Consider the following 27014-nt stretch of genomic DNA (forward strand, 5'->3'; position numbering starts at 1 on the left):
CCATCCTGGCAACTGGGAGGAAGTGGACCCCGCTTGCAGCAACTGAACAGGCAAAGGCAGCCCACAGACACAGGGACATCGTGGGCCAAGTTCAGGAGGGGAGGAGTGGACTTGGGCTCGGGGCCAGTACATCAGTCTGGAGCAATGCCAATCCAGCCCAGAGACGCAAGCTGGTGGTCCAGGAAGTTCGCTGGGAAGAGGAAGATGCGCACAAGCGGTGTCTCAGACAAACCAAGGGCAGTGGATGACAAGGGAGGGAGTCAAGAAGCGGAAGATCTCCTGGAAAGATCTGTGGGAGATGGAGGCCTTCAGGGCGAGCTGTCACGGGGCGCGGACACACCTTCAAGGCTGAAATCAGGGTTGAAGCGCTTTAGGTAGACAGGATGTCTCAGGTAGGGTGTCGCAGGCAATTCCCTGGCCCCAAGACAGAGTCGCACAAGGCTGGGTCTCACCAGGACGGGCCCCAGGCAGGGTGGCAGGGAGGGCCTCAGGCAGGATCAAGGCAGGATCAGGTGGTCCCGGTCTACACTCGGGGTCCGGTGGTCCACCAGGGGGTCTCACGGGGTCAGGGTCCAAAGGTCCAGAGGGGGCTCTCACAGGGTCGGGGTCCGGTGGTCCACCAGGGGGTCTCACGGGGTCAGGGTCCGAAGGTCCAGAGGGGGCTCTCGCAGGGTCGGGGTCCGGTGGTCCACCAGGGGTCTCACGGGGTCAGGGTCCAAAGGGGGCTCTTGCGGGGTCGGGGTCCGGTGGTCCACCAGGGGATCTCGGTCTACAATCGGGGTCTGGTGGTCCACCAGGGGGTCCCGGTCCTGACAGGCATCGTGGGGATAAACATGGCAAAGGGGAAGTCCAGGAACCACGGCTAGGTCCGGTCATGGGAATCCACAGTGGTCAGGGTTGTTGGGCAACCGCAATCCCCCAGCGCCAGGCAGAGCGTGCCACTGCCCTTTATAGGGTTCTTGATTAGCGGCTGGTGCTGCAGCTGGCGCCCTGACACGAGCTTTACCATCAGGGCAGCCTATGATGTCCTGCCTTCTCCTGCAAATCTAAACCAGTGGTTTGGCGAAGACCCTACATGCCCCCTATGCTCAAGTTCAGCAACACTGAAGCACATTGTAGTGGGATACAAGACCAGCCTCACCCAAGGCCGTAATACCTGGTAGCACAACCAGGTACTAAAATGTCTTGCAGTGGTGCGGGAAACTCACCGGACGAGAATGAACGCCCTTACTCCCCCGTCATCCTGTTGGCACGCAACTCCATTCGTGCAGGGCAAGCCAGCCTCACACCCATGAGAACTGACCTTGGGCAACTCGCCAGTGCACAGGACTGGAAGCTCCTGGCGGACCTGGACAAGAAACTCTGCTCCCCAGCTGAGATCGCATCCACCAACCTGCAACCAGACCTCGTTCTGTGGTCATCGTCACTCAGGCTCGTCTACATCATAGAGCTCACAGTGCCCTGAGAGGGTGCAGTGGATGAGGCCCATGAACGGAAGAAGCTGAGATATGCTGAACTCGTTGTAGATCAGAATCAGAATCAGAATCATTTATTTAGGCCACGCAACAGTGTTGGTGGAATTTGTTTCCGGTACAGCACATAATGCTCACATCTCTCCTGTGTATGTTCCATCGTCAACAATACACTATAGACAGAAAATCAAGCCAAGCAGACGGGACACATCACACATCAAGACAGTGATTTGTTCAAAGTCCGTATAGCTGTTGGAAAAAACAGCTTTTTTCCAACAGCAACAAGGCTGGAAAGCGAAGATTCGCACAGTGGAAGTAGGCTGCAGAGGTTTCATAGCCACCTCAACATTTAGGCTACTCAGAAAGATGGGAGTACAAGGACATGCCCATAGACAGGCAGTCCCCTTAAGGGCCCTTAAGGACCCCTTAAGGGCTGCTGAGAACAGGAGCAAGTGGCTGTGGTTGAAGAGAAAAGATCCAACTTGGGCCTTCAAGTGAGCTGATGGCATCTAGGGAGTGAACCTGGGACACTAGGATTCACTGTTGAACTCTCTGGAGATGTTGTGGGCCAATCAGCAAAACATTTATGAAGGAGGCTGCTCACTTGACAACCCAAAGGAAGCCATCACTCACTTGAACCCCACAGAGTCTCATCGGTGCCTTAGGTATGCTTTTATCAAGATATATCAACACCCAGTCCTACACAACAGATCCAAAGGCTGATGGAGAGGTGCATGGGGGATATCAATCTCAAAGAAGTCCTCGTATTTTTGGACAATCTGATAATCTTCTCAGATACTATTGAAGAACAAAAAACACGCCTTCTTCATGTCCTTAACCGGCTGAGGGAGTATGGTTTGAAACTGTCCTTGGAGAAATTTAAATTTTTCCAGACATCAGTGATGTATTTAGGACATTTATTTTTCACAGTACGGGGTTGAAACTGACCCTGAGAAGATTAAGACCCTGGAGACCTGGCCTAGCCCAAGGAACCTGAAAGAGCTATGCTCATTTTTAGGATTGCTGGATATTATCAGTGGTTTACTCAGAATTTCTCAAAGATAGTAAAGCCATTACCTCACTGCTGGGTACTCACCACTCAGAAAGAGTGATAAGCCAAAGGAGAAACAGTGGTGAACACTTCAAGCCAAGAAAGCCCTTTGGACAAAGGTGGACAGAGGTCTGCCAGAATGCTTTTGAGACCATCATTGACAAACTCACTACTGCTCCTGTGTTAGGATTCCCCAACCTCAAATTGCATACCAATGCAAGGACAACTGGGGCAGTGCTCTACCAGGAACAGGAGGGAGTCATGCATGTTATAGCTTATGCCAGCTGTGGATTGTCAAAGAGCAAATCCCGTTACCCAGCTCGCAAACTGGAATTCCTCGCATTCATATCTACAATCAGATTTATAACAATGTTTACGCTCTTCTACCAGCACATATCGCAATGCTCTGCGGACTTCTCTGTGTTGTAAGCCTACTCTGAATTTCTTCCTGCAGCAGGTTTATTCCCTCCTTCTCCCCCTCCTCTGTGGCCTTCCGCCATTGTTTCTTCAACTGCCTCCTCCCATTGATTATGTATTGGGAGCATTAGTCACGCCGTGTGGCATACTATTAAACTCCCAGAACCCCAACGAACATACAAAGGCTGTTTTCGGTTTGTTGGTCTCCTCAACTTCGACTTGATAATAGCCAGACTTGAGGTCCAGCACTGAGAACCACTTGAGTGGAGAAGAGGGTTCCTTCAGGTTAGGTAGCACGTAGGCATCCTTGACCGTTTGGAGGTTTAGCTTACGGTAATTGATGCAGTCTTTCAGAGGAACAGCACATGGTAAATGTATTGGAGAGAAGGTCAGAGCAGCCAGACTGAGATGGTTCGGTCATGTACAGAAGAGAGATATTGAATATATTGGTAGACAGATGATGGAATTGGAGCTGCCAGGCAGGAGGTCTTGAGGAAGACCAAGAAAAAGATTTATGGACGTAGTGACAGAGAATATGAAGGTAGTTGTGTGAGAGAGGAGGATACAGAGAATAGGGTTAGATGGAGAAGGTTGATTCACTGTGGCGACCCCTAAAGGGAAAAGCCAAAAGGAGAAGCAGAGGTAGGAGAAGAAGAAGAAGAAAAAGAAGAAGAAGAAGAAGAAGAAGAAGAAGAAGAAAAAGAAGAATCGATGCAGAGTCTTGCATCTGTCTTCTTTCTGACCACCACTATGGGCGAGGAGAACGGTGACTCTGACTCATGGATTACTTCTGACTCACTCAGCCCTTGCAGGTGTCTCTGCACTGCAGCAAGATGTTGTGGACGAATCGGTTGAGGTCGGTGCTTGAAGGGAGTCTCATCACTCAGTTTGATCTGATCTGTTCAACCAAACTCTAAATCATGTGGAATGAACATTTCGGGCATAGCATGCAACTTCTTCTCTATTCTCTCTCCACTCAACTGGAAGCGGAGAGCCATTGAAGTTCAAGTTTAGCTTTACATTTTTAGAAGACCTTGGGAGGTTATCGGAGTGTGCTGGCTTAGCAGAGCTTTGCTTACGTGAAACTACTCCCTGCAGGGCATGAATTTCAGCTATGATACTCTGCTGGAATGATGAGGTCATGATTATTCTCATTGTGCAGCACAACTGGTAGTTTTCTGGTTGGATCATCAGGAAGAGTGAGTAGACAGCTTGTGGCTAGCAAGCCTCCAGGCAAGGAAGATGAGGAAGGGGGTGCGATCACAACCAACGGGTCTAAAGCTTGGCTGTTGACATGACCACTGTTCCCTCTAAGCCCTGAGTGTGCGCAATCGTGCACTGCTCCAGCGTTCTCCGCGAACAGCAAAGCTATGCTGCGCACAAAATAATATTCAAGCTGAACTCCAAATTAAATAAATAACTTTAATTTATCTACAGTTCAACTATGTTGTGCAGTTGAGCAGTGCGCAATTGCGGACACGCGCAGCTTAGAGAGAACAGTGGACATAAGTTAGTCTTTCTATGACACAGCTTTATCCAGCAGGGATGACCCTTGGTTCCTCTCCTGGTAGCCTCACTTGCCCCGAGCTTCCATCTTCTCTCTGCTTGTTTCGATGCTGCATTACTTTCAGGACAGCTCTGTACCTATATGGAGGGGCTTGAAGATGGGTGTTCAGATTGAAGCAGTTCTCATACACCAAGTCCAAGGTATTGGTGCCTGTCAAAAGTTTGTATTGTACATTTGTTCCTTTCCTCTGGGAAAACTTGTGCAAGCGTGGACACAAAGATTTCAGATCCAAAACAGGACTTTGGGAAGGTAATGTCAACTTCTCTGAAGCCTAAACTTATTTAGTTTCAGTATCTCGTATTGAGCTCTATTTAAATTCTGTTTCAGTCTTTGTCCATCATGGTTTCTTATTCAGCTCCTACCTTTCAATCTTTAAGCAATAAGTTATTTAGTTTTAACTAGTTATCTTTCTTTTAAATCAACATAGGGCTATTTTAGTGTAAAGAAATCCAGTATTGGTATTCCTTTCCTAATAGCAGATTATTTCAACTATAGCAACCATTGAGTTACATTCAGCATCTCAATTAACCCAATAGGAAATGAACACCTTCAATAGCTATAACACAGATTCACAGGTCAACATATTCAAGATATGACACTTAAAATGAAATATTAAGGGAATATACAGTTCTATAGTTATCGAAATCTTGGTACTCAATCAGTCCTTTAGCAAGTAAATGCGAGTTGGCTACGACCGTACAACAGTGTTGAGATCCATTCTTGGTAACAGTGAAAAAGCTGTACTCAATCGGATTTGCAGTTCAAAATCCATATTCCCCAAAAGCAAGGAGAACAGAGGAGTGGAAAGGTTGGATTGTTCAAAAGATAAAATAAAAGTCAGTTCCCTTCCTTGTTCACTCACTTGATCAACTCAACAGCATGACTTTCTATATCATGTTTTGTTTTGTTTTTTTGTAACTTCTGGAACAAAATCGCTTTCCGTGTTTTGACTGGCTGATCACTTCCTAAAGCAACAGTACTATTAGCAAAATGACAAAATAATTCACCAACAATATGAAAAAATATTTTAAGTCCTATTTGTCTAATTTAGACATTTTCATATCACTAATATTGCTTTTTTCCAAAGATTAATTTCTACTCAATATTTATTCGTATTTATTCAAGTATTTATTACTTTATGGCTATCTTCCCCTGGGTTACATTGTCCTTATAATTCAAGGTAAATTGAGCTAATTAGTTATTTCATAAGTGTGTACCAAACTACAACCCCTTCACCTCAATCAGTAACCAAAAAGTAGCTCTTGGTTTTCAGAAACATTGGTGACCACTGTTCTATACATTAGAATAAGAACAACTTTATTTATCCTGAAGGAAATTGTTGTGCCAGATCTCTTGTTTTGGTAAATTCTTAACTAAATTGTTTCTAAAGCAAGAAGAAGTAAATAGAAAAAAAAAAGGAGAAAATTTAGGAAAAAGAGACACTAAGGTGAGGAGAAATTCTGGCAGGCAGCTGCCCAAGACGGAAGTGAATAACAAAGTGGGGATAGAAAATGGATGGATGGATGGACTTTTTCTTGTGTTATTTATCAATTATTCTTTTTCATCAGCTGTATTACAGGCATTGTTTGGAAAAAAAAAAAAAAAACATTTCCAGTACGTATTTGTGGATTTTACTGGTATGTATAATTAAAATAAAAAATAAAAAACTTTTTGTGTAACATCTTTCTGGGTAAATATCTAATGTTACAACGTGGGCACTTGCGGCTTATAGAAAAGTACAGCCTATATATGTACACATATATTTATTTATTTATAGCCGGTGCAGCCTATATTTAGGTGTGCTCAATAGTCCGGAAATTACGGTGGTTGTGTTCCATGACTGGTAAATTCAGATATGGGGAAAATGAAGTGTCTGAAATGAAGAAATAAAAATAGGTATAATATACCTGCACCATCTTTAATAATAAGTGTATAAAGTTGTAATAAAACACAATTTTGGAAACTAGGCTTTACTTGCATATTTCACTGCACATTTTCTCCATTCAGGTCTCTTGAAAAAAATGTTATAAGAGCGCACCCTCTTTTGATAATCCTTGAAAGATCTTTTCACACCACGATTTACAACATCAAATATGTCCTGATTCCAGCTCCTGCAGACCAATTTACTGCAGAGATTTTGGGAAAGGGGTGAGTATCCATAGGATGAGCATTTAAAAATGCTTTAAAAAAAATACCCCACGATCCACCTCTGACACACTTTTCTTCCTCCAGTAATTGAACTCATGACCCGTTCCAGAAATCTTGTAGATAAACAGTATGTTGCTCATAAATCTGGTGGTGAAAACCATACAAGCAGTGGTTGGTTTGGTTTTCTGATTTATACAGACCATAATACAAGAATGAGTCATGGTGTAATTTTCCTTGTTTTCTCTTCGAGACATACTGTATGTACACAGCAGTGGTATGTGGTGAGGTTCATGGCTGGTGAGGAACTGATTCTTTTGGAGTCAGATTTACAATTGTAAGAACCCAAGACTATCTTATTTCCTAGACAATCGGCAGCATGCATATTGATAAAAGGTAATGTTTCTGCCCTCATCAGCATTCCTTTTGCTAACTAACATCCACAAACCAACAACAAACATAGTGACATATTTGGCCCAAAAACAACCTTTCCTTCATAGCGTCAAGAGACAATGCATAGAGCCAATGTGCTATGCACCCTTCCATCAGTTTTGAACAATTCATACTCATTCTGAACAAATATAAGTATACAGTGATGTACGTACAACGTTTCAGTTTTGACCCTCAGTCTGGTGCTTTAATTGATTTTAATACAGGATGATAATTAAGAGCATAGCTAGAAAAGAAGAGAATAATTCACTTCAGGTGAAAACCGTAGTATTCCAGTCAGCAGACCTTTTGGAATAATATTTATAAGTCAAATCAAATAGCTTCATTGAAATCATCAAATACAAGGATAATCTTTACTTCTGTCACACTGCAATCTGTAATTTGGTCTAATTTGAACACACTTAATTTTAATGCATTACTACTACATTTTCTGTTAAAGAGCTGTCATCCTTGGGACAAAACATTCCTGGTTCATTTTCCCACAGTCCTCCTAACCTGTCAAAGTGTTGTTGAGCATGACATTGAACCCCTAACTGTACTGTTCAGTAGCTGGCTTCTGCTCACAGTTCATCCATGATGGGTTAAATGCAGGGATCAAATTTGACTGATGTTGTGCTGTATGTATAACTGAAGGTGAGAATAAAGGTATACTTTCAGAAACTGCCTGAAAGGGTTATGGTGGCTTGTTGTGTGGGTGGAAGAGTCGATCTGCAGAAACTCGGTGTAACGGGGGTTATGCTAAAAGGGAGTCATTCGTTGAAACTAAAGGGCAATTTATAGACCCGCCGAAAAACCCAGCAGCTATATTTGGAAACTCCCATACATCTTTAAAGTTGAAGAAGCCTCTCGGATGAGGGGTGAAACATATTCAAGTGAAGAAATTCAAGACCAGTTGCCAAGACAAGAAGATTTTGACAAGAATGCAGCGCACTTTGAACTACAGTTATTAGTGTGTACATGGAGGTTCTCAGACATTAAGGTCATGGTGAATTCTTGTCAGTCTTTGTGTCGTGACAACAGGACTTGAATTTCTTCACTTGAAGATGTTACAAGCGCCTGGTAACTTCTGCTTGAGCCTCAATCCGTGTAATCCAACAGGTTTCACTTTTTGTTTCACATTTTGAGAAATTTGGCTTCATTTTTTCAAATTCTAATCCAGACAAATCCGCCAAACTTGCTCTTTTGTCCCCACCTAACAACACCCCAGTAGCATAACAACCATCTTCGACCAAGTTTTTTGCTGATCAACTCTTTCATTTGCATAAGACATCATAACCTTGGCTGGTCCACATCCCTAGCACTTATATTCAGAAACTCTCCACAAGCCATTGGAACTGAAGAAGGCTTCATATGAGGGGTAAAACTTGTTCAAGTGAAGACATTCACATCAGGTTACCACAATAAGAAGATTTTGACAGAAATTCACCATGACCTGGATGGCCGAGAACTGCCACAGACATGTCTTCAGGTGAAGAAATTGAAGCCCAGTTGCCACGACAACAAGATTCTGACAAGTATTTGGTGTGTATGTAACATTGTTAAGCCTAATCAAATGTGAGCTATTTTATGCCATCATAATAGTGGCACATTTTTTGTCATTTCATTTTTAGGAAGCTTTATGAAATGGGCGGTGACTACTGAGGTGGTCATGTGGTTCTTTATTGGAGAGTGCATTGGTGAAGGATGCATTATTGGATATGATATCTGAAAAGATATATCAGTCAAAAATTCATTCATCTTCAAGTTATGATTAGGAGTTCCTCTTTCTCACGACTTTCTGAAAGTGTATTCACAACATTTCCCAAATATTTACAGAAAGCTTGTCTGAAGTCCTCAGGTTCCTCCTCCAGGTTAGAGTGAATAAGTGATAGTCTGCTCAGCTGTGAAGCTGTATCCGAAAGAAAGACCATCCATGTTAGAAATAGGAAGAACAATTCATGTTACATATTTGTGAACTGCAGTAGGATTACCTAAATGTAGACGGCTGTCTCCTACTTCACAGCCAGGTTTGTGATGAGCAACCAATAGACACTGGCTTTCCTGTAAACTCTGGGATGAGATGAACAATGAATGCCAGGTCTCTATTTCTTTGAGGTGACTTGGAACATCAGGATTAAAAACGATCACCACACCACCGGAGTCCTTCATGAGCGCAGGCCAGCATGATTCAAATCTGCATCAAAACAGTTTATTGTGCTTACATTAAGCGCTCTAAAGCACAAGCAAAATGCTTCAGAAATGAAAAGTAATTTGATTTTCTTAATATAAGGTCATCTATTCATAAGTGGTTCAGATTTTAGACTTACTTGAAGTCCCCCGAACAATCCCAAAGTTCCACATCACATGTCTTTTCAACGCTGGCTTCAGCCTGTGATTCGAATTCTAGAATCCTTAAAACAATTTCAGTAACGTACTGTCTGTTAATACATATAAAAGGTTTAAAAGGTTTTTTGTCTGCTTGCTCGTTTTTGTTTTTAGTAAATGAAAGGTTTTTATAATCACATTTTCTTGTTTATCATTGGTTTTAGAGCCAATACAGCATCCAGTTTTGGATTATAATTGATATGGATAACAAGGTGTGAAGCTTACCTGACTCCTATAGTGGGCTGGTATTCATCGCCCACATTTTCAGTTATATCTGAGAGAAAATTTGCAAGAACAGTTTTTCCACTCTGAAAGAAAGGCAGGTGATTTCAGAAGATTCACTTCAATCACAGCATAAAATTGTTTTTTGTCTTCTGGATTATCAACACTTGTGTTTTTTACATATGCATTTTCATTTCGAAGCAAATCAGCAGCAGATTCTGTTTTAACTTTCCTAATCAAAAGAATATGTTGGTTAATAAAATGAATATGTCCTGCATGTCCTACATCAAGCTGGTATTGCTCACTGGCACATGAATCCTGAAGCTATTGAGACAAGAAATAAAAGAGACTGTGAGGAAAGCTACAGTGAAAGGTATGATTAACAATATATCTCATTGTCAAAACTTATGCATGTAATGATGCGATTACATAATCCGTTAAAACACTGTTTGAAGACGTGTCTCTCAAGCGGTCAAATACTGGAAAAATTACATTTGAATATAAGACAACCTACTATTTTTCTTGCATGAACATTTTTAAAATTCAATTTGAACAGTGACAATATTTACCCTATAAAATATATCAAGAAAATGTAATTATACATTCCCTTGACAAGATCAACAAGTGTGTATGAATAAACTAGTCAAGCAACGTCAAAGTACCATACAATTGAGCGAGGTGCCAAATGCATATTGCTATCGTACAACACATTTTAGGACTTAAAACAAATATTTCGAGCAACTGCATAGTTTCTGCTTTCTCAAGAAATCGAACAATGACAAGAGGATCCTGATCACCCAGCAGTTATTTTTTTGATATGAACTGAATTTTTACTAGTAATTTCAAGCTAACTTCCTATATCAGCGTCTCACAGTAACATGAAATGTTAACTTATACTGCACTCTATTACTGTTTTTCTGATCTACTTTTACATACCTCATTAGGACCACTTAACAGTATCTTAGCTTTGAGCATGACTTGTCGAAGGACGATAACCAACCGACTTTTACCGACGTTTCAATAATCTACTTTGACCTACCTCATTAGGACCAATTAACAGTATCTTAGCTTTGAGCATGACTTATCGAAGGACGACAACCAACCGAGCAGCTTACAACTGACCAGCAAGGCAACGCTTCACAAAAGTAAGCAAGCTTAAAAGATAGCGAGCTATGCACATGAATTATATAGCTATACTATAACTAAGTTGCGGGTTTAAAACCTGAGAAGTGAAATTATCAAAATATTTCTAAACCGTAAATCGATAGTTAGCCGCATACATGCTAACAACAAGCCTCCTTTCCGTTTCTATGGTTTCAAGATGATTATTCTATAGTCGTGTTTTGATTGGCTCTTCACAAATACAGTCAAATTGGATACCGCCTACTTTGCCACGGGACAACAAATCAACTGCCTCAAGAGATGAGACGTATTAGGTTGTTTCTAGGCGGACCAATCCGATCATCTTAAAACGACATCCTTCCGTTTGTGAAGTATCTGCACACGGAAACGAAATAATGGTAACGATTATTTACTTATCCATTGGGAATGTCTCGGAGGTGTTGAACAAGAACTTTGTTAAAATCAAGAATGATTTGTTTCTCCTATCAAATACAATGTTTTCACGCCTTTGCGTCACAAACGTTTTTTTTGACACTTAAACAACTCTGACACGTTCTGACGTTTCTTACTACTTCTAAAGTAGTAAGTACTTCTTACTACTACTGCCTATTGAACATGCCAATTGAAGTCTGCACCAATTACCACTCTCTCATCTCTGGGGATATTCTTTATCACTTCATCTCACTCATTCCAAAACTTCTCCTCCTGTATGCCCTACCTGTGGGGCACAGCCACTAATAACATTGAGCATCAGACCTTCAATTTCCAGTTTCTGACTCATAAGTCTATCTGTCATTCTTTTCACCTCTAGAACATTCCTAACAAACTCCTCCTTCAAGATAACTCCTACTCCATTTCTCTTCCTGTCAGTCCTATGATAGTGCAAACTATTAAAACCTGCCTATAAGCTTCTAGCCTTACTACCTTTACACCTGATCTCCTGGACACACAGTATATCCACCTTCCTGCTGTGCATCATGTCGACCAACTCTCTACCTTTTCCTATCATAGTTCAGTCCCAGACTCTTGCCTATCCTCTTCTTTCTCTGCTTCTGAACTTCCTCCTCTCCTTTTTTGACTTACAGTATCCCAGTTTCCATTGGTACCCTGTAGGTCATTGGTACCAATGGCAGTCGTTGCTAACCCAGGCCTTGACCGATTCAGTATGAGGTTATTAAGTTTGATTAGCATGTTTGGTTTTGGCAAAAGTTTTATGCCAGATGCCTCTCCTGACGCAACCCTCTGCGTTTATCCAGGATTGGGACTGGCTCAGGGAGAGACAGGACTGTGCCACCCTGAGTCTCCATTGAAACACGGAATACTACTCTCACAGTCCTCCTTCATGGCCCTGACCTGAGCTGTGAGTTCATCCATCTTATTTCCAGAGGACTTCACGTTCCCCGTGTTGATCCTTGGGACTGCCGGCTTATGCCTTCTCCTCCTCTCCTTCACTCAAAGGCCCGCAGCATCGCCTCCTCAGTTCCTCCAGGATCACAGGTCTCACACACGCGATCAGATGGTTGCAAGTGTAGACAATAAAGCCACTGTTGTTCGCTTGGTATAGACCAGGGGTGTCAAACACATTTCTCATCGCGGGCCACATACGGCCTAGGTCAGTGACATGCAGTCAGTGGAGGCAGGTGAGCTAGGCCTCCTAGCATCATGGAAAGAAAAAAAAAAAAAAAAAAATTATTTGAATGGTTCTATTTATTCAGTGATCTGTACTGTAAAGTTATTCTTCACCTAACTTCACCATTTTTAGTGTTTTTTTTTTTTTTTCAAAATCACTGAAAAAAAAGGTCACATTTAGCGTTTAAATATGAAGAAGAGCCGTGTGGTGACGTGGCAGCCAGCGGAGCCCACCATGGATTGCGCAATAGCTGCGCTGCTATGCTATGCGGCTGAGACCGTATTGCTGTCTCTGTGGATGTCACTATTAAAATTTTCAAACACTTCAAGCAATAATATATTAACTAAATTTCCATACTTAAACTGATGTGTATCATTTTTTTTGTTAAACAACCGTAACGTGTTTCTCGTGCTGAGCGATCGTAAAGCGGCAGCGAAGACACACTAAGTGAGGCATGCAGTGACGGGGCCTCATGGTAGGGGGCACTGGAGATCCAAGGGATCCTTTTTACTACTCGGCTGAAGAATGGTAGAATTTGCAATAGCAAGGTATTGTAAACAGTTAGCAAGTGAAGTGCAGCCATCCAGGTATTTTTTCCTCTTGCTTGGCTTTATTTCCAAAATGGAGGATGACATAGCTAAACTGAAAGAATTTTCCAAACTGGACTTTCAGTCAAAGCAGCAGATAATAAGTAAGGGAAGACCGACGCTGGCGCTAATGGATTTGCTTCAGACAAGGAGACGGAAGACTCGATCTGTTCAAATGGAGTGGTACACGCACGAAAACGCTGGCTGTGTGGATGTCCAGTAAGAGAGCGCCTTTTCTGCTTTTCCTGCATTCTTTTCTCAACTTCTGACAATAAAACATGAGCGGTCAGCCAATCACATTCAAAGTCAAATCGCGCCAAAAAACATTCGGGACATCCAGGATAGATTTGGCTTTGAATGAACAGCAAAGACTCAACATCAGCATCCACAATGCTAAGGTAAAGGGAAACTACTCAGCCCCGCATGAACTCCATTTATAAGTAAAGGTAAGAGATAATAACGTTTTTTTTAATGTGCTTTTTTTCTATGGTACAGTTTGTGTATGTAAAGAATGCTGATATATTTTAAACAAAATACGTTAACTGCTGTCAATAAAATAGTGAATAAGCTATTCCATAGGGTTCATATGTTTGTAAATCTGACTGATGACGTCAGTGCCCGTTACAGTTTCCCCCAGGAGGACAGACACAGGTACATAGAATTGCAGGTTGGTTTACTCAAGCGTTTTCCAACGAGACCGGACAATCACTGAAACGTTGGGTCGGCCTTAAATACTCAGGCTTGATTAGCTGATTCCCCTCGGGTGCGGCGTGGCCTCCAGGTGCGGAGGATAACCGCAGTGATTACTGTGCGGTTGGCCCGGGGACTCGAGGAATTGTGACAGTACCTTCCCCTCCGACCTCCTCCTCCATGGACGAGGGGGGCGACCGCAGGGACGGTCACGGGGACATGGAGCAGGCTGACCTGGGGATCTGGCGGACTGTGTAGATGGGACTCTCGTCCAGGAGGAGAGGCGATGGAGGAGGCACAGCAACCTCAGGACCGGACCGATCCTGTGGGAGACCATGAAGGGACGATCTCGGCCCGAGTTTCCTCCGAAGAGCCCGCGTCGAGAGCTACACCATCTGCCCCACAGCATAGGTAATGGCCTGTACTTGGTGGGCATTTGCGCCGCGGCGGGGGGAGGCGGCAACTCTCTGAGACTGGGCAGTGGCGCGGGAAGGCGTCGACATGCCGGGACTGGGAAGTGGCGTGGGAAGGCGTCGACACGCCAGAACTGGGGAGTGGCGCGGGAGGGCGTCGACACGCCGGAACTGGGAAGTGGCGCGGGAGGACGTCAACACGCCGGAACTGGGAAGTGGCGTGGGAAGGCGTCAGTCCTCTGTGGCCAGGAGCGAGGCAGCGGCCCTCTGCGGCTGGGGGCTAGGCGGTTGCCCTCTGCGGCTGGGGGCGAAAGCGGTTAGGTCCGGTCTTCTGTTATGGTTTCCCCCAGGAGGACAGACACAGGTACATAGAATTGGAGGTTGGTTTATTCAAGCATTTTCAAACAAGACCGGACAATCACTGAAACGTTGGGTCGGCCTTAAATACTCAGGTTTGATTAGCTGATTCCCCTCGGGTGCGGCGTGGCCTCCAGGTGCGGAGGATAACCGCAGTGATTACTGTGCAGCTGGCCTGCGGACCCAAGGAATCATGACAGTGCCTCACCAGCCATGAACCTCACCGCACGTCACTGGCCTAGGTAGATGTCAAGTGGGCCGGAACATTAAAATGATAGCATACTCAGCAATAATTAACCAAAATATCATGTCTTTCCTCTGTTTTGGTGTAAAGAAGTACCAGGACATTAGGAAAATCTTGGACTTTAATGAACAATCCCTTTATAAAACATTCATGAAACACCTCATATTTCCTTAGACAAACATGTAATTTACTTTTATCATTCACATGGATGCATTGCAACTGATTCCACTGGTCATACAAAGGCAAAAAACTTTAACATTGGTAATTGGTATTGAAAAATATAGTAATGCACTTTACTTATAAAGAACTTATAAAGAAAGGGATATTTAAACCATTTACACATGTGCATATGAAATCTAAATTGAATCCCTACCTACACCTGACAAATTAAAGAGAGTGCTATTAAATGTGAAAGGAAGAAAGTACTCACCTGTCCTGTAAATGTGTAAACTTCATCCATGAAACATGCATACACATACAATACGTACTGAAAATGTATGGAGTTGCATGAACAGTAGAATTCCATCATACTCTTTTGCAGTGAAGCTGGTGACTTACATAAAATTGCACATTTCCACTAGCAATTAGGCAGCTGGCTTTTACTGCTGCCTCACTGATTTCTCGGCTATTGGTGAAAGTGGACTACTGTGTCCTCAGACCCGCCAGCAATTCGCTGATCTTATCTCTTCTCAGTTGTCCTTGTAAGCTGTCATATTTTTTGCTGTGATGAGTCTCATAGTGGCGTAGGTTATTATAATCCCTAAATACCGAAACTTGTTGCAAACACACCAAGCACAAAGATTTCCCGTGCGTCTCCGTAAATAAATAGGATGTAGTCCATTTTTCTTTGATAATTCTACACTCTTTATCTACTTTTCTCTGTTTTGATGACGACACTTTGACTGATGAGGGAGTAGCAGGGAGGTAGAGAACAGGGTAGAAACAACGTCGTTACAAGCAGCAGATGGCACATTGATAACAACTGCTGATTGGTCTGTCTCAGTGATGCGGATTGTCTTCCATTCTGACCAAAGCAGTGCGCCCCCTGGCAGAAAATTCTTGAATTGTATTTAATTAAAAAAATAAAACCTTGTCTTTTATGCATTTTTTCACTTTCAAATTACACTGCTGGGCTGATTGAACCTCCATGCGGGCCAGGTTCGGCCCGCGGGCTGTATGTTTGGTGTAGAAAATAAAGCCGCTGATGTTCATAGGTCTTGCTTCTGATGAGGATGAGGTCATTGTTTGAAACCTACGGCGACGGTGTCATTTGCAAACTTGATGATGGTGTTGTTTGTGGGGTGAATGGCAAGACAGTTGTGGGTAAAGAGGACCGGGCTGAGTACACAGCCCTGCAGCATGCCAGTGTTCAGGATCCAAGGGGAGGATGTAGAGTTTCCCAACCTACCATCTGAGGCTAGTTGGTGAGAAAAGTCATAGATAACAAACACAGGGAGGCAGACAAACCCAGTTTGTGAAGCTTCAAGGCCAACTTAATTGGAAGGATGGTGTTGAAGGCTCAGCTGAAGTCTACGACCACCAATCTGACACAGGTGTTGAGGCACTGTAGGTGGGACAGAGCCATGGGAAGAGCTAGCGAGGCAGTTTCCTCTGTGGAGCAGTTCTCCCTGTAGGCAAACTGTAGACTGTCCAGCCCAGCAGGGATAGCGTCCTTGATGTGTTAAGGCGACAGGGTGGTAATGCAGCTTGACGAGTTCAGTTCTGCATGGGGGTGGGATGAACCGTTGGCTGAAGGAGCTGCTTATCAGCCACAGTTCGTCGTGCAGGGGTTGGCAAGAATTGTCCAGGATATCTCCCAGTTTTTCCTTCACCCTCCCCACTGCCACCAGTTGAAGATGGCCCAGGTTTAGTCCCACAACCGAGCAGGCTTTCCTCACTATCTTTTTGAGCCTATTGACCTCACCAGTCCTGGAACCACCCCACCAGCACACTATACTGAAGAAGAGTGCGCTGGCTAACATAGACTGGAAGAAGGTCTTGAGGAGCCCGCTACTGATGCCAAACGACCTCAGTCTCCTCAGGAAGAACATCCTACTCTGACCCTTCCTGTAAAATAGATCAGTATTGTGTAACAGGTCCAATGTATTGTTAATATGGACCCCAAGATACTTGTTGGAGTAGGTACTTGTAGGAGTCCACTCTCGCCACCTCTTCACCTTGGATGGTCATTGGTACCTGTTTCCTCTGATTCTTCTAAAAGTCCAAAACCACCTCCTTGGTTTTGGAGATGTTGAGTAGGAGGTGGATGTGTTGCAAAATGTCTGTGAGGACATGTGTGAGTTCTTAAAGTCTTTCAGTACATGGCCAGGTAAGTTGTCAAGACCTGGGGGCTTTGTGTGCATTGACCCTGCCAAGGGAGGAGTGTAGGAGAAAGAATTTCACTGAGAGGCAAGACATGGAGGGGACTGAAGAGTGTAGACTAAAGGGGTGTTCGGAGAGATGCAGCACAAGGTGAAAAGTAGAGGTGGCAAAGGCAAAACAAAGGGTGTAAGATGACTTTCATGCTAGATTGGAGAGAGAGACTGTATTTATACAAGTTTGGGAAACATAGAGGTAGGAAGGATGTGCGGCAGATTAGGGTGATTCAGGATAGAGAAGGAAATGTATCGCTGGATACCAGAAGTATGATGGTAAGGTGGAAAGAGTACTTTGGGGAGTTGGTTAATTAGGAAAAGAGATTCAAGAGATTCAAAGTGTTTATTGTCATATCTGCAGTTTGCAAACAAGTTTCCCTGTACAATGAAATTCTTATCTTGCACTGTGAAGCCAGATAGGTAGCCAAGAATATATATAAATAATAAGCATATTAATGAGAGCGAATTTGAGAAAGAACGAAGTATGAACTGTATGATAAAACGTGGAGTGTCAGAGAAGTATGTTAGACTTCAAGTATGAAGTATGTAAGAGTTCAAGGTGGAGATGGGACTGAATCAGGAATCAGCTTGTTTACTGTTGTGATGGACAGACTGACAGGCGAGGCTTCAAAGGAATCGCCATGGACTATGATGCTTCTAGGTGATCTGTTATCAGAGCAGGGACAGATGGAGGAAAATCTTGAGAGGTGGAGGCATGTCCAGGAGTGGAGAGGAATGAAGGTTTGCCACAAGAAGACGAAATACATGTATGCAAATGAGAGGAACCTAAGTAGAACAGTGAGGTTAGAGGAAGTAGAGATAAAGACAGTGGAGCACTATTCAGGGCACTATTCGTCAGTCAGGGTGCTGTAACATTATCTTGCATGCAGCTGGGTACAGGACATTTTCAAAACATTCTGCAGTTTCTTCTTCATGTGTCCATTTGCATGGACACATGAACAATTTAGCAGTCCATCAGCAAATTCTTGTCCGTTACATATTTCATGAGAAGATATTTGAAAGAGAATTACGAGTGATTCAACAGTCCATCAGTAATTAATTTTCCCATTACAATGCATTTATATTTATATTTATATTTGAAAATAACCCATTTTAAGCAAATAAGGGCCGAACGTTTCCTCTTACACTTTCTCAAATAAAACTAAAGGCATGGTCATCTATTGATGTATTTACAAATATGAGGAGCATAAAGATTGGCTACAGGGAATGGAAGGCTGTTATAGTTCCCATTTGTCCTCAATACAAACCACAATTGGTCAAGGACCTGCTTAGCTAAGATGTAAAAGTGTGTCAAGAGGGACCCCGGGATGCTTGAACTCCCCCACTTGTGATATGCTCTCATCCTCAACCTGGGGGGCCACTGAGGACCATACCTTTGGATTTGGAAGAGTAGATTTTCATCCCAGCTGCTTCACATTCAGCCGTGAACCACAATCAGTATGAGCTGGAGATTATTGTCTGATGAAGCCAACAGGACCACATCATCTACAAAAAGCAGAGACCAAATCTTTAGGTCACCATACTGGCTCTCCATTTTGCCTTGAAATTCTTACCATAAAGGATTTGAACATTATCGGCGACTAAGGGCAGCCTTGGTAGAGCCTAACTCTCACAGGAAAAAAAATTATTGCAAGCAATACGTACTAGGCTCTGACACCGGTTATGCAGGGACCATGTTACAAGATCTGCAACACCCCACAGGACTTCCCGAAGAACACGGTTGGATACCTCCTCAAAGTCCAGAAATAACATGTGGTTAAATAACTGGTTAGCCAAACTCCATTCCATCCTCAAGGGCCATGCTGAGGGTGTAGAATTGGTCCACTATTCCACGACTAGGATGGAAATCCCTGTCCAGGGTCCTTGTGAATCTGAGATTTGACTATTCAACTTCGCAGTGCCCCAACTTCAACAGTGTGGACAGTGCACTGCTTCCCCCACCTGAGCCTCTGAATAGTGAACCAGAATGTTCTTGAAGCCATCTGGCAGTCGTTCTCCATGGCCTAACCAAACTCCTCCCACTCCTGAATTTTGCCTCTGTGACCAATGAAGCTCCATGCCGGTACCTGTCAGCTGTCTCTCTAGTGCCACAGACCAAAAAGGCCTGATAGGATGCCATTTTCAGCTTGACGACATCCTTAGCTGTCAGTGTCCACCAAGGGGTTCTGGGGATACCGTATCCATAGGCACCACCTTTACAGCCAAAGCTCTGGTCTGCCACCTAGTCAGGCATGGGACATGGCCCACTCAGACTAGATGTCCCGATGTCCCCCAGGGGACTCTGCCAGAAGTTCCCGACCTTAACCATACCTTAAGTATATGTATAGGTCTGCCAGGCCTAACCAGCATTCTCCCCCACCATCAGAGCCAACTCACCTCAGGGTGGTTGCCCCATGGGTTCAGGCCCAGCCACCGGGCAGTCGTCATCAAACCCCAGCCCTGGGCTCAGCTCCAGAGGGGACGAACAAGTGACCCACACCCAAGAAAGGGAAAACCACCTTACACATGTTTGGATAATTTCTTAGGTGAATTGGAAACAGGTGAGTGTTGTAATTGAGTATAAAAGGAGCATACCCAGGAGCATACCCAAAAGGCCATGTTGTTCACAAGCAAGGATGGGGTGAGGTTCACCGCTCTGTGAAAAACGGCATGAGTCAAACTCATGCAAACCGCATGAGTTTAAGAACAACATTTCTCAAAATGTAATTCAGGGATCTCATCATCTATGGTCAATAATATCATCAAAAGTTCGGAGAATCTGGTGAAATCTCTGTGCACAAGCAGCAAGGCCAAAAAACAATATTGAATGCCCGTGACCGCTGATCCCTCAGATGGTTCTGCACTAAAAAAAATATCTTTGTGTCAAGGATATTGCCATATGGGCTCAGGAGCACTTCAGAAAACCATTGTCAGGTAATACAATTCACTGCTGCATCAAGAAATGCAGGTTAAAACTGTACCATGCAAAGCAAAAGCCATACACTAACAACACCCAGAAACGCCACTAGCTTTTCTGGGGCCAAGCTCATCTGAAATGGACTGATGCAAGGTGGAAAAGTGTGCCGTGATCGGAATCTACATTTCAATTTTTTTTTGGAAATAATGGATGTCATGTCCTCCAGGCCAGAGGAAAAGGACCATACTGGGTATTATACTAACTATTCTCATACATTTCATTTGCATTTTTCTCAGATATAATATTGTTCTTGCTGTACATTGTTTCCTACCAATCTCTTAATACATATTTCAGACAGTTATAACATGGAGACACTTGTGTCACCCCACTTTGTTATCACCACCTCTGAAATAAAAAAATGATTTTTTGACTGAGGGGCTTGGAGAAGAATTGATAGTAGAATATAGATAGTATTGAAATTAGATTAAATGAAATTCATAGCAGGAGTGTAATTCTGAAAAGGAATACTGAATAAACGCATGAAAAATAAACAACTTGATGATATCCACAATTGTTTAGCATTAGCCCGAAGCCCTCAGTGAGCCTAAGGGATTAATAGAAACCTGGCTCCCTCAACAAATCCAAATAATAGGTGGAATAGTGCTCACACATTGAAATACATCTTTTCTCAACATTCTACCAAGCAAGAACATTTCCTGATCTGGAAAAAAAATATGCTTACTAGGGTGCCACATTCCCCTTGCAAAACTTGATGAAAGTTATAACATTGCCTGGGGGGGAACAACCAAATCTTACATCACCTGTGCTTAATCTTTAACCAAACAATTTTTTAAGGCTATATCAGTGCCACTTGCACAGGCTGATATTACAGGCTCAAACCTTCTTGGCACAACTCAGTGTATTATTAACCAGGTAAAAAAATAAATGAGATCAAGATCTCTTTTGCAAGGGTGACCTGGCCAAGAGGTCAGCAGCAGAATAACATTTTTCAGAAGTGATGGTACAATTTAAGAACTTAACATTTACATTGAGTAGCACATGTTCTGAAGAACATTTTAATGAGTGAGATACAGAAGTGACAGTACAATTTGATAACATAACATTTACACTGAAGTTTGATCTCATATACAATTCACAGTGGTATATGAGACGATTACAGCCAGTGACAAATCACAGTGCCGAATGACAAACAGTGTCCAGGAACTTGAGACATTTGGATGACACGCTCAAATGAAGCATGTCCCCATAGTCAAGAACAGGCAAGAAGGTTGCTGTCACTAGCCTCTGTCTGACCTTGAGAGAGAAGCAGGCTCTATTCTTGAAAAAGAACCAAAACTTCACCCAATGTTTAGTGGCTAGAGTTTTTATATGAGCTTTAAATAAGAGCTTCGAATCCATGATAAAACTTGAATATTTGTTATTTAGAATCTGCTCTATAAGTTTTCCTTTAGATGTTTCAATTCTCGCAATGCTCTGCGGTAACACCTTTTTATGAATAACAGAGTCATCTGCGTAAAATGATACAAATGTGTTTGAAAAGTTATTACAGAGACTGTTTATATACATTGAAAAGAAAACTGGTCCCAGCACTAAACCTTGGGACACGCCTTTGGTAATGTTCAAATTGTTCAAATCGAGTTCAAATTGTTTGGTAATGGACAGTGAGGAGAACAGGGTAACATGAATTTTGTTTTTATAGCTATGCCCTCACCTTTTCGAGGGTGATCACATTGGAATATCCTTGTCAGAGACTGCTTTACCTAGCCAGGTTTTTGATAAAATAAGGTTGATTGAATACGCATTTCAACAATACACAATTTTGGGAACAGACTCCTTATAATTAAATGAACTGATCCTAAACCCGACCTAGAATTGCCCTATGAATTGATCAGAAGTACTTACGCAATTCAAAGACGGGCCTGGATTTGGTTTTACATTGACAGGAGCGTTACATTATTAGGAGCAAAAGATTCTTCATTTCATATTGTGAGATGAACCAATAACAGTGTGTTTTGACTCCACTGTGTCAATAAGTGTGATTTCAGTATGGGTAAAACATCTTTTTAAAACAAAAATAAACCATAAACTAAGCTGGATAAAATTATATGAGATTGTCCAAAAGGGGGACATCAATAACAGCACTCATAATGCAGTACTTTCTGAGGACCAGGTGATTGTTATATTTGGCAGTCAAAGGTTGGTAGGGGACTTGATCAGGTACACCACCAATTGTGGAAAAACTGGTCCATGGATAAGCAAGAAAACCAGGGACAATGCAATTGTTTAAATCGTTATTAAAACTGTTTCACCAGCCACCCATGTAGGATGAGTCAATTTCAGAAATAGGGGACTAAAGGATAGGGAAATGGGAGCTTCCTGCAGAAGCAAGGCTGACCGCCAAGGTTCAGGCTGTAGCAGATGAAAGGCCAGCCTGTCGATAGCAGAGGTCTAGTCTGTAGCAGGTAGGTCACGCTGAAATCTAGAAGTTGTCCAAGCTACAACAGGTGGAGGCCAGGTTGAAGCCAGCAGAGGTTCGGATTGTAGCAGGTAGAAGCAGGTACAAGGCCAGGCTAAAGTTAGCAGAGGTCCAGGCTCAGAATAGTGAAGAAGGCATATATCCTATTGTAGTGCTGCTGCCGTAGTTCCTAAGTTTGTCACAACAGGAAGATGTGTCCAGGCCTCATAGCAGCTGGAAACTTAATGGGGTAGATTTCTATCTACAGTTCTAAAAACTTTCAAAAGTAGTTACATTAAGTTACTAAACTGCGACATGAGAACCTTTTTCCAAGACGAAGGAAGGCACAAAAATCCATCACAATAGTTAAAAAACGGGAAATCACTGGACAAACAAAAAGTACATGCAGCCATCATGGATTAAATTTTACTTTACCCCATTTAATTGTCCTTAGGCATGAATGAATTTCACATCCACCTTTAAGCAGAGATATATTTATGTTCTTGTGGATGGATCTAGGAATGGCTGACACTGAAGAATGATTCTCATAATATTAAGTAATGAAATAGCTGTAAAATGATACAAATAAATTGAGTGTCTACCATATGTGACAAAATTTTTTAAAATTTCACTTTTATATCGATACTGTAATAATGTAATGATACTTTTGGAAGGTTACTGTTTGCAGCATCACAGTCCCTTTGTAAGCTAAAATGAGAGAATATAGGCTAATAAGGTAAGTTATTTTGATTTTGAGTGATTTAAATATGCTTATGTAAAGATTCTGCCTTTTAAGGGCATCAGATTACTGTCTCCTTCATATAATTTATGTATTTTAATTGGTGTGTTCAGATTATCATTCAGGGAAAAACGTCACAACAGCCAGGAACTAATCAAGCAAGAATGGTTTATTCAAAGTCAAGAAAATTCACTTACGAGATATACCGGGCCAGAATGAATGTCACCCCACGAGGATCGTTCGGCTTCTCTAGACACCCGCTGAGACACGTCCAATCAAATGTGTAGATGAAGAAGTTCTGGCCCCGATCCAAAGGGTCAGGCTCATTTTATACTTCTTGATCAAAAGGTCAAGGACTTCCTCCGACGCCCTGGTTTTACACACTGTTGGAATGTGGGCACCTGGGGTGCAGGGTATCTTAAACCGCGTTTCGATCAAAGCCGCAGGTCGGAGGAAGTCCTGACAAAGACTTCCTCCGACCCCATGGCTTCACACTCTCTTGGAATGTGAACACCTGGAGTGCGGGGCTGTGAAAAACTTCGCCCCGATCGAAAGCCGCGAGTCGGCTTTGATCAATTACCAGCGGGGGGCGTCAGTGGAAAAGCACGGGGTAGTGCAATTCCTTGACATCACGTGATGAGGTCTCGCAGTTACATTTTAACAGTCTTTACAATTGATACTGAAATAATGGTGTGAGGTAGGAGATTATACGATTTGAGCTAGGGGATTTTGCAAGTCCCTCTCTTGACGTCAGTATCCTCCCGTCACACAAGGACCACAATCAAAATAAGCAGTAAATACAATGAATGCATGTAAACATAGTGCATTATAATCATGACGGAATATCCTAAACAAAAGCTAGCAACAAAGTGGCTGAACTAATCAAAGCAGCCACACACTGTGGGAAAACATTAATGTTATCTGCCAGCAAAAGCATCATAGAAGAAATGCTCAGTTCTGGCACTATTAAAGAAATAGCCCAAGAACTGCTCCCAAATGATACAAGTTACAGACATATTCATGACATGTCTGCAGACAATTGTGTTCTGGAAAAGTTGCACATCAGTGGGACATTTGCATTGCAATTCAACGAATCCACAGATATTAGATATATTGGATTTCACACTGGGTAAGTAAATTGAGACTAATGTTTCAAACTATTTCATTAAAAAAGTTTTTGACATATTTATTTGGCGGTGTTCCGTGTAATTTCTCGAATGTAACATATGTGCCGTGGCTCAAAAAAGGTTGGGAAACACTGGTTTTGAGAATCTGCTTTTTTCGCGTTTCATTTTTGGAGGTTGAACAGCCTCTAGCGGTAACATCCGGAACACTACCACCTGTCGGAATTTTTTTATTGTGCCCCAAATCGGCCAAAAGTCAATGCGAAGATTAGCATAAATGATTGTTGTACTTATATTAAGACGGCATTTCTCAATGGATGTAGAGATCTGGAGTAAATAGACTTATATCTGCCCTGTGTAAGTGGGAGGAACTGGCTTTGCTCTCACGTCGACGTAATCACACAATCAGGAAGTCCGGGGATTAGTTTTTCGCTTCTTGAAAGCGAAACTCAATGGATTCTAACCCTCTCAGCGACTTAAAACGGGAATGAATCTTTTCATCGAATAACAAATACTTTTTATGACTGTTTTTCTTTCGTATAAATTGGTTTACTAACTTGTATTTTTGACCACTTGTTACCCGCTGACGATCCCCGTATTTTCTGTTAGTCCGTCAGAGGGATGGCTGTTCCTCACCTCACTGAAGATGAAATGGCAGAGATTAAAAAAGACGTGAGTATAACGCATATATCAGGTGTAGTTTTCTAGAGGTTAAGGACCAGCCTTATACGATAACGTGTTTATAGAATACTAAAAGATTTGTTACTTTGTCAACTTTTTAATGCTCTAAATATTCTGTAAGCAGGAAATGCTCACTAATGTCTTTCCTCAACCAGTCATGTCAGATGGGCAACATGCGAACAAGTAGTGCTCTTTTTATTATAGTGGTTGTTATCATTAACATATATTTGATTTAATACAGAGATTAGATTTAGATGTGATCATGATCATGATTTCAATAGAAATAATCAAAATCTCTCCTTTTGAGAATTATTCCTATTTGTGGGTCCTCAGGTGCTCACCAGGTTGCGGCACTACCTTTGTGAGAAAATTCGAGCCGAACGCCACCTCGACTTTCTTCGCTCTCGCAGAATCCTGACCCGGGACGATGCGGAGGAAATCAGCTGCAGGACTACACAGAGCAAAAGGACTGCCATGCTGTTGGACATCCTGGCTGAGAACCCCCGTGGCCTCGATGGCCTCATTGACTCCATTCGGGAGATGCGTTCACAGACGTTTATCGTCATTAAGATCACAGATGAGGTGCAGAAGGCAAAAAATGAGAAGATTGAGTTTCTCAGAGGTTTGAAGGCCGATTCTTAATGAAACCAGATGATATTAATATCTTTAACGGGAAAGCTTACTTAATTGCTAAAGTTCATTTACTTGTTTTATCTTCATACTTTGCAGCCGGTGCTCCTAGTTCCTCATCCAGCAGCACAATCAGCTACCTGAGCACAGCCAGTGACATCTCCAGGACATTGTCAAATGACTCCACCATGGTTTTCCATCCTGAAGGAGAAGAGAGCCCCTCCACGTCAGACCTAATAGGCTCACTCAGTCTGCCATCACTACAGAAAGATGGACACTTGTCCTCAGTGGCAGGTGACAGTGTCGTCACAGCTTTGTCCACAACCTCCTCCAGCCTCCCCAGGCCTGGTGACCCAGGTGCCCCCCCACTGCCAGAAGAAGTAATGGTAGGGTCCCCCTCCAACATGGATGCCGGAACTACAGGGTGCACCAGCAGTGGAGGAGACCCTAACTTCCAGCCCCTGCGGTCACGCTCTGTCACATCAACACCACATGGGAACATCTTTTAAGTCTCATTAGGCAGTTTTCATGCACTGGAACCTGCTGGCCAGTAAATTGAGCTAATGTATTGAAACACTTATTGATTTTTTTTTTTTTTACATATTTTACTTACTTTAGATTTTTACTTTTTGTTTTATCTGTGTTCCAAACAGGCAAAAGTTGTTCTACGACAGCTGTTAATTGTGTCTTCATATATCAGTGGTTTTATGTACTACATCAACAATTGTTATTACATATTAAACTTAGGGTGGCATGGTAACACAGTGGTTAGTGCTTCAGGGTTCCAATTGGGTTTCCTCCCATGATCCAAAAAATGCAGCAGGTAAATTTGACACCCAGGTTGCACAGATGTGTAAATGACAGTGAATAGTTCATTGTCTCTATATGTGGCTTTTGGATCGACTGGCAATCAATAAAAATGTTAGATAATTATCTGTCTAAAAGATGCCCACTACAGTTTAAATGTTAGAGTATATACTGAAATATGTGCATTTATATAAATATATATATAGAGTGAGAAAGAGATACTGAACAGATTTTTGCTAATTATATATTTTGACTTAGCTGCTTTGATACAAAGCAAAAAAAATGTTATCTTTCATCATCTGAAATGATATTAGTTCAGCATTAAGTCGAAAAAATGTTACTTTTTGCCACTACAGAAGTCTTGATTGTAAAACAGATCCCATTAAGTATTCCCATTTTACCAGATTTTCTTCAAAATTAATTTTATTGGCCTTAATCATATATTGAATCATGCTCATCTGGTTGGAAGTTTGTTTTTTTCTTAACTAATTAAAATTTTGATTTGGAATTTTTTTCTGAGATCTCTTTAAAACA

At 42.5% G+C, this 27014-nt stretch overlaps 2 protein-coding genes across 3 annotated transcripts; one reads left to right on the forward strand and one right to left on the reverse strand.

The window, feature by feature from the left end:
- Positions 1-6481: 6481 nt before the first annotated feature.
- ift22 (intraflagellar transport 22 homolog (Chlamydomonas)) lies at positions 6482-11002 on the reverse strand. 2 transcript variants are annotated; one of them, XM_086172633.1, is made up of 5 exons: positions 10728-11002; positions 9692-9774; positions 9409-9492; positions 9073-9275; positions 6482-8990 (listed from the first exon to the last, which is right to left on the reverse strand). In XM_086172633.1, the coding sequence occupies exons 1-5, from the start codon at positions 10764-10766 to the stop codon at positions 8842-8844; spliced, it is 558 nt and encodes a 185-aa protein (XP_086028759.1). In that variant the 5' UTR covers positions 10767-11002; the 3' UTR covers positions 6482-8841. The 2 variants fall into 2 exon arrangements, with proteins under 2 accessions (XP_086028759.1, XP_086028760.1); XM_086172634.1 differs by having other exon boundaries at positions 10625-11002.
- A 13708-nt stretch (positions 11003-24710) lies between these two features.
- bcl10 (BCL10 immune signaling adaptor) lies at positions 24711-26954 on the forward strand. The gene is made up of 3 exons (XM_086172529.1): positions 24711-25034; positions 25377-25665; positions 25773-26954. Exons 1-3 carry the CDS (start codon positions 24984-24986, stop codon positions 26180-26182), a joined length of 750 nt encoding a protein of 249 aa, XP_086028655.1. The 5' UTR covers positions 24711-24983; the 3' UTR covers positions 26183-26954.
- Positions 26955-27014: the final 60 nt, after the last annotated feature.

The sequence above is a fragment of the Fistularia commersonii genome, chromosome 25, assembly GCF_037954325.1.
Source record: "Fistularia commersonii isolate RoL2024-O1a breed Wild chromosome 25, RoL_Fcom_v1.0, whole genome shotgun sequence".
In the NCBI taxonomy this organism is placed as follows: Eukaryota; Metazoa; Chordata; class Actinopteri; order Syngnathiformes; family Fistulariidae; genus Fistularia; species Fistularia commersonii.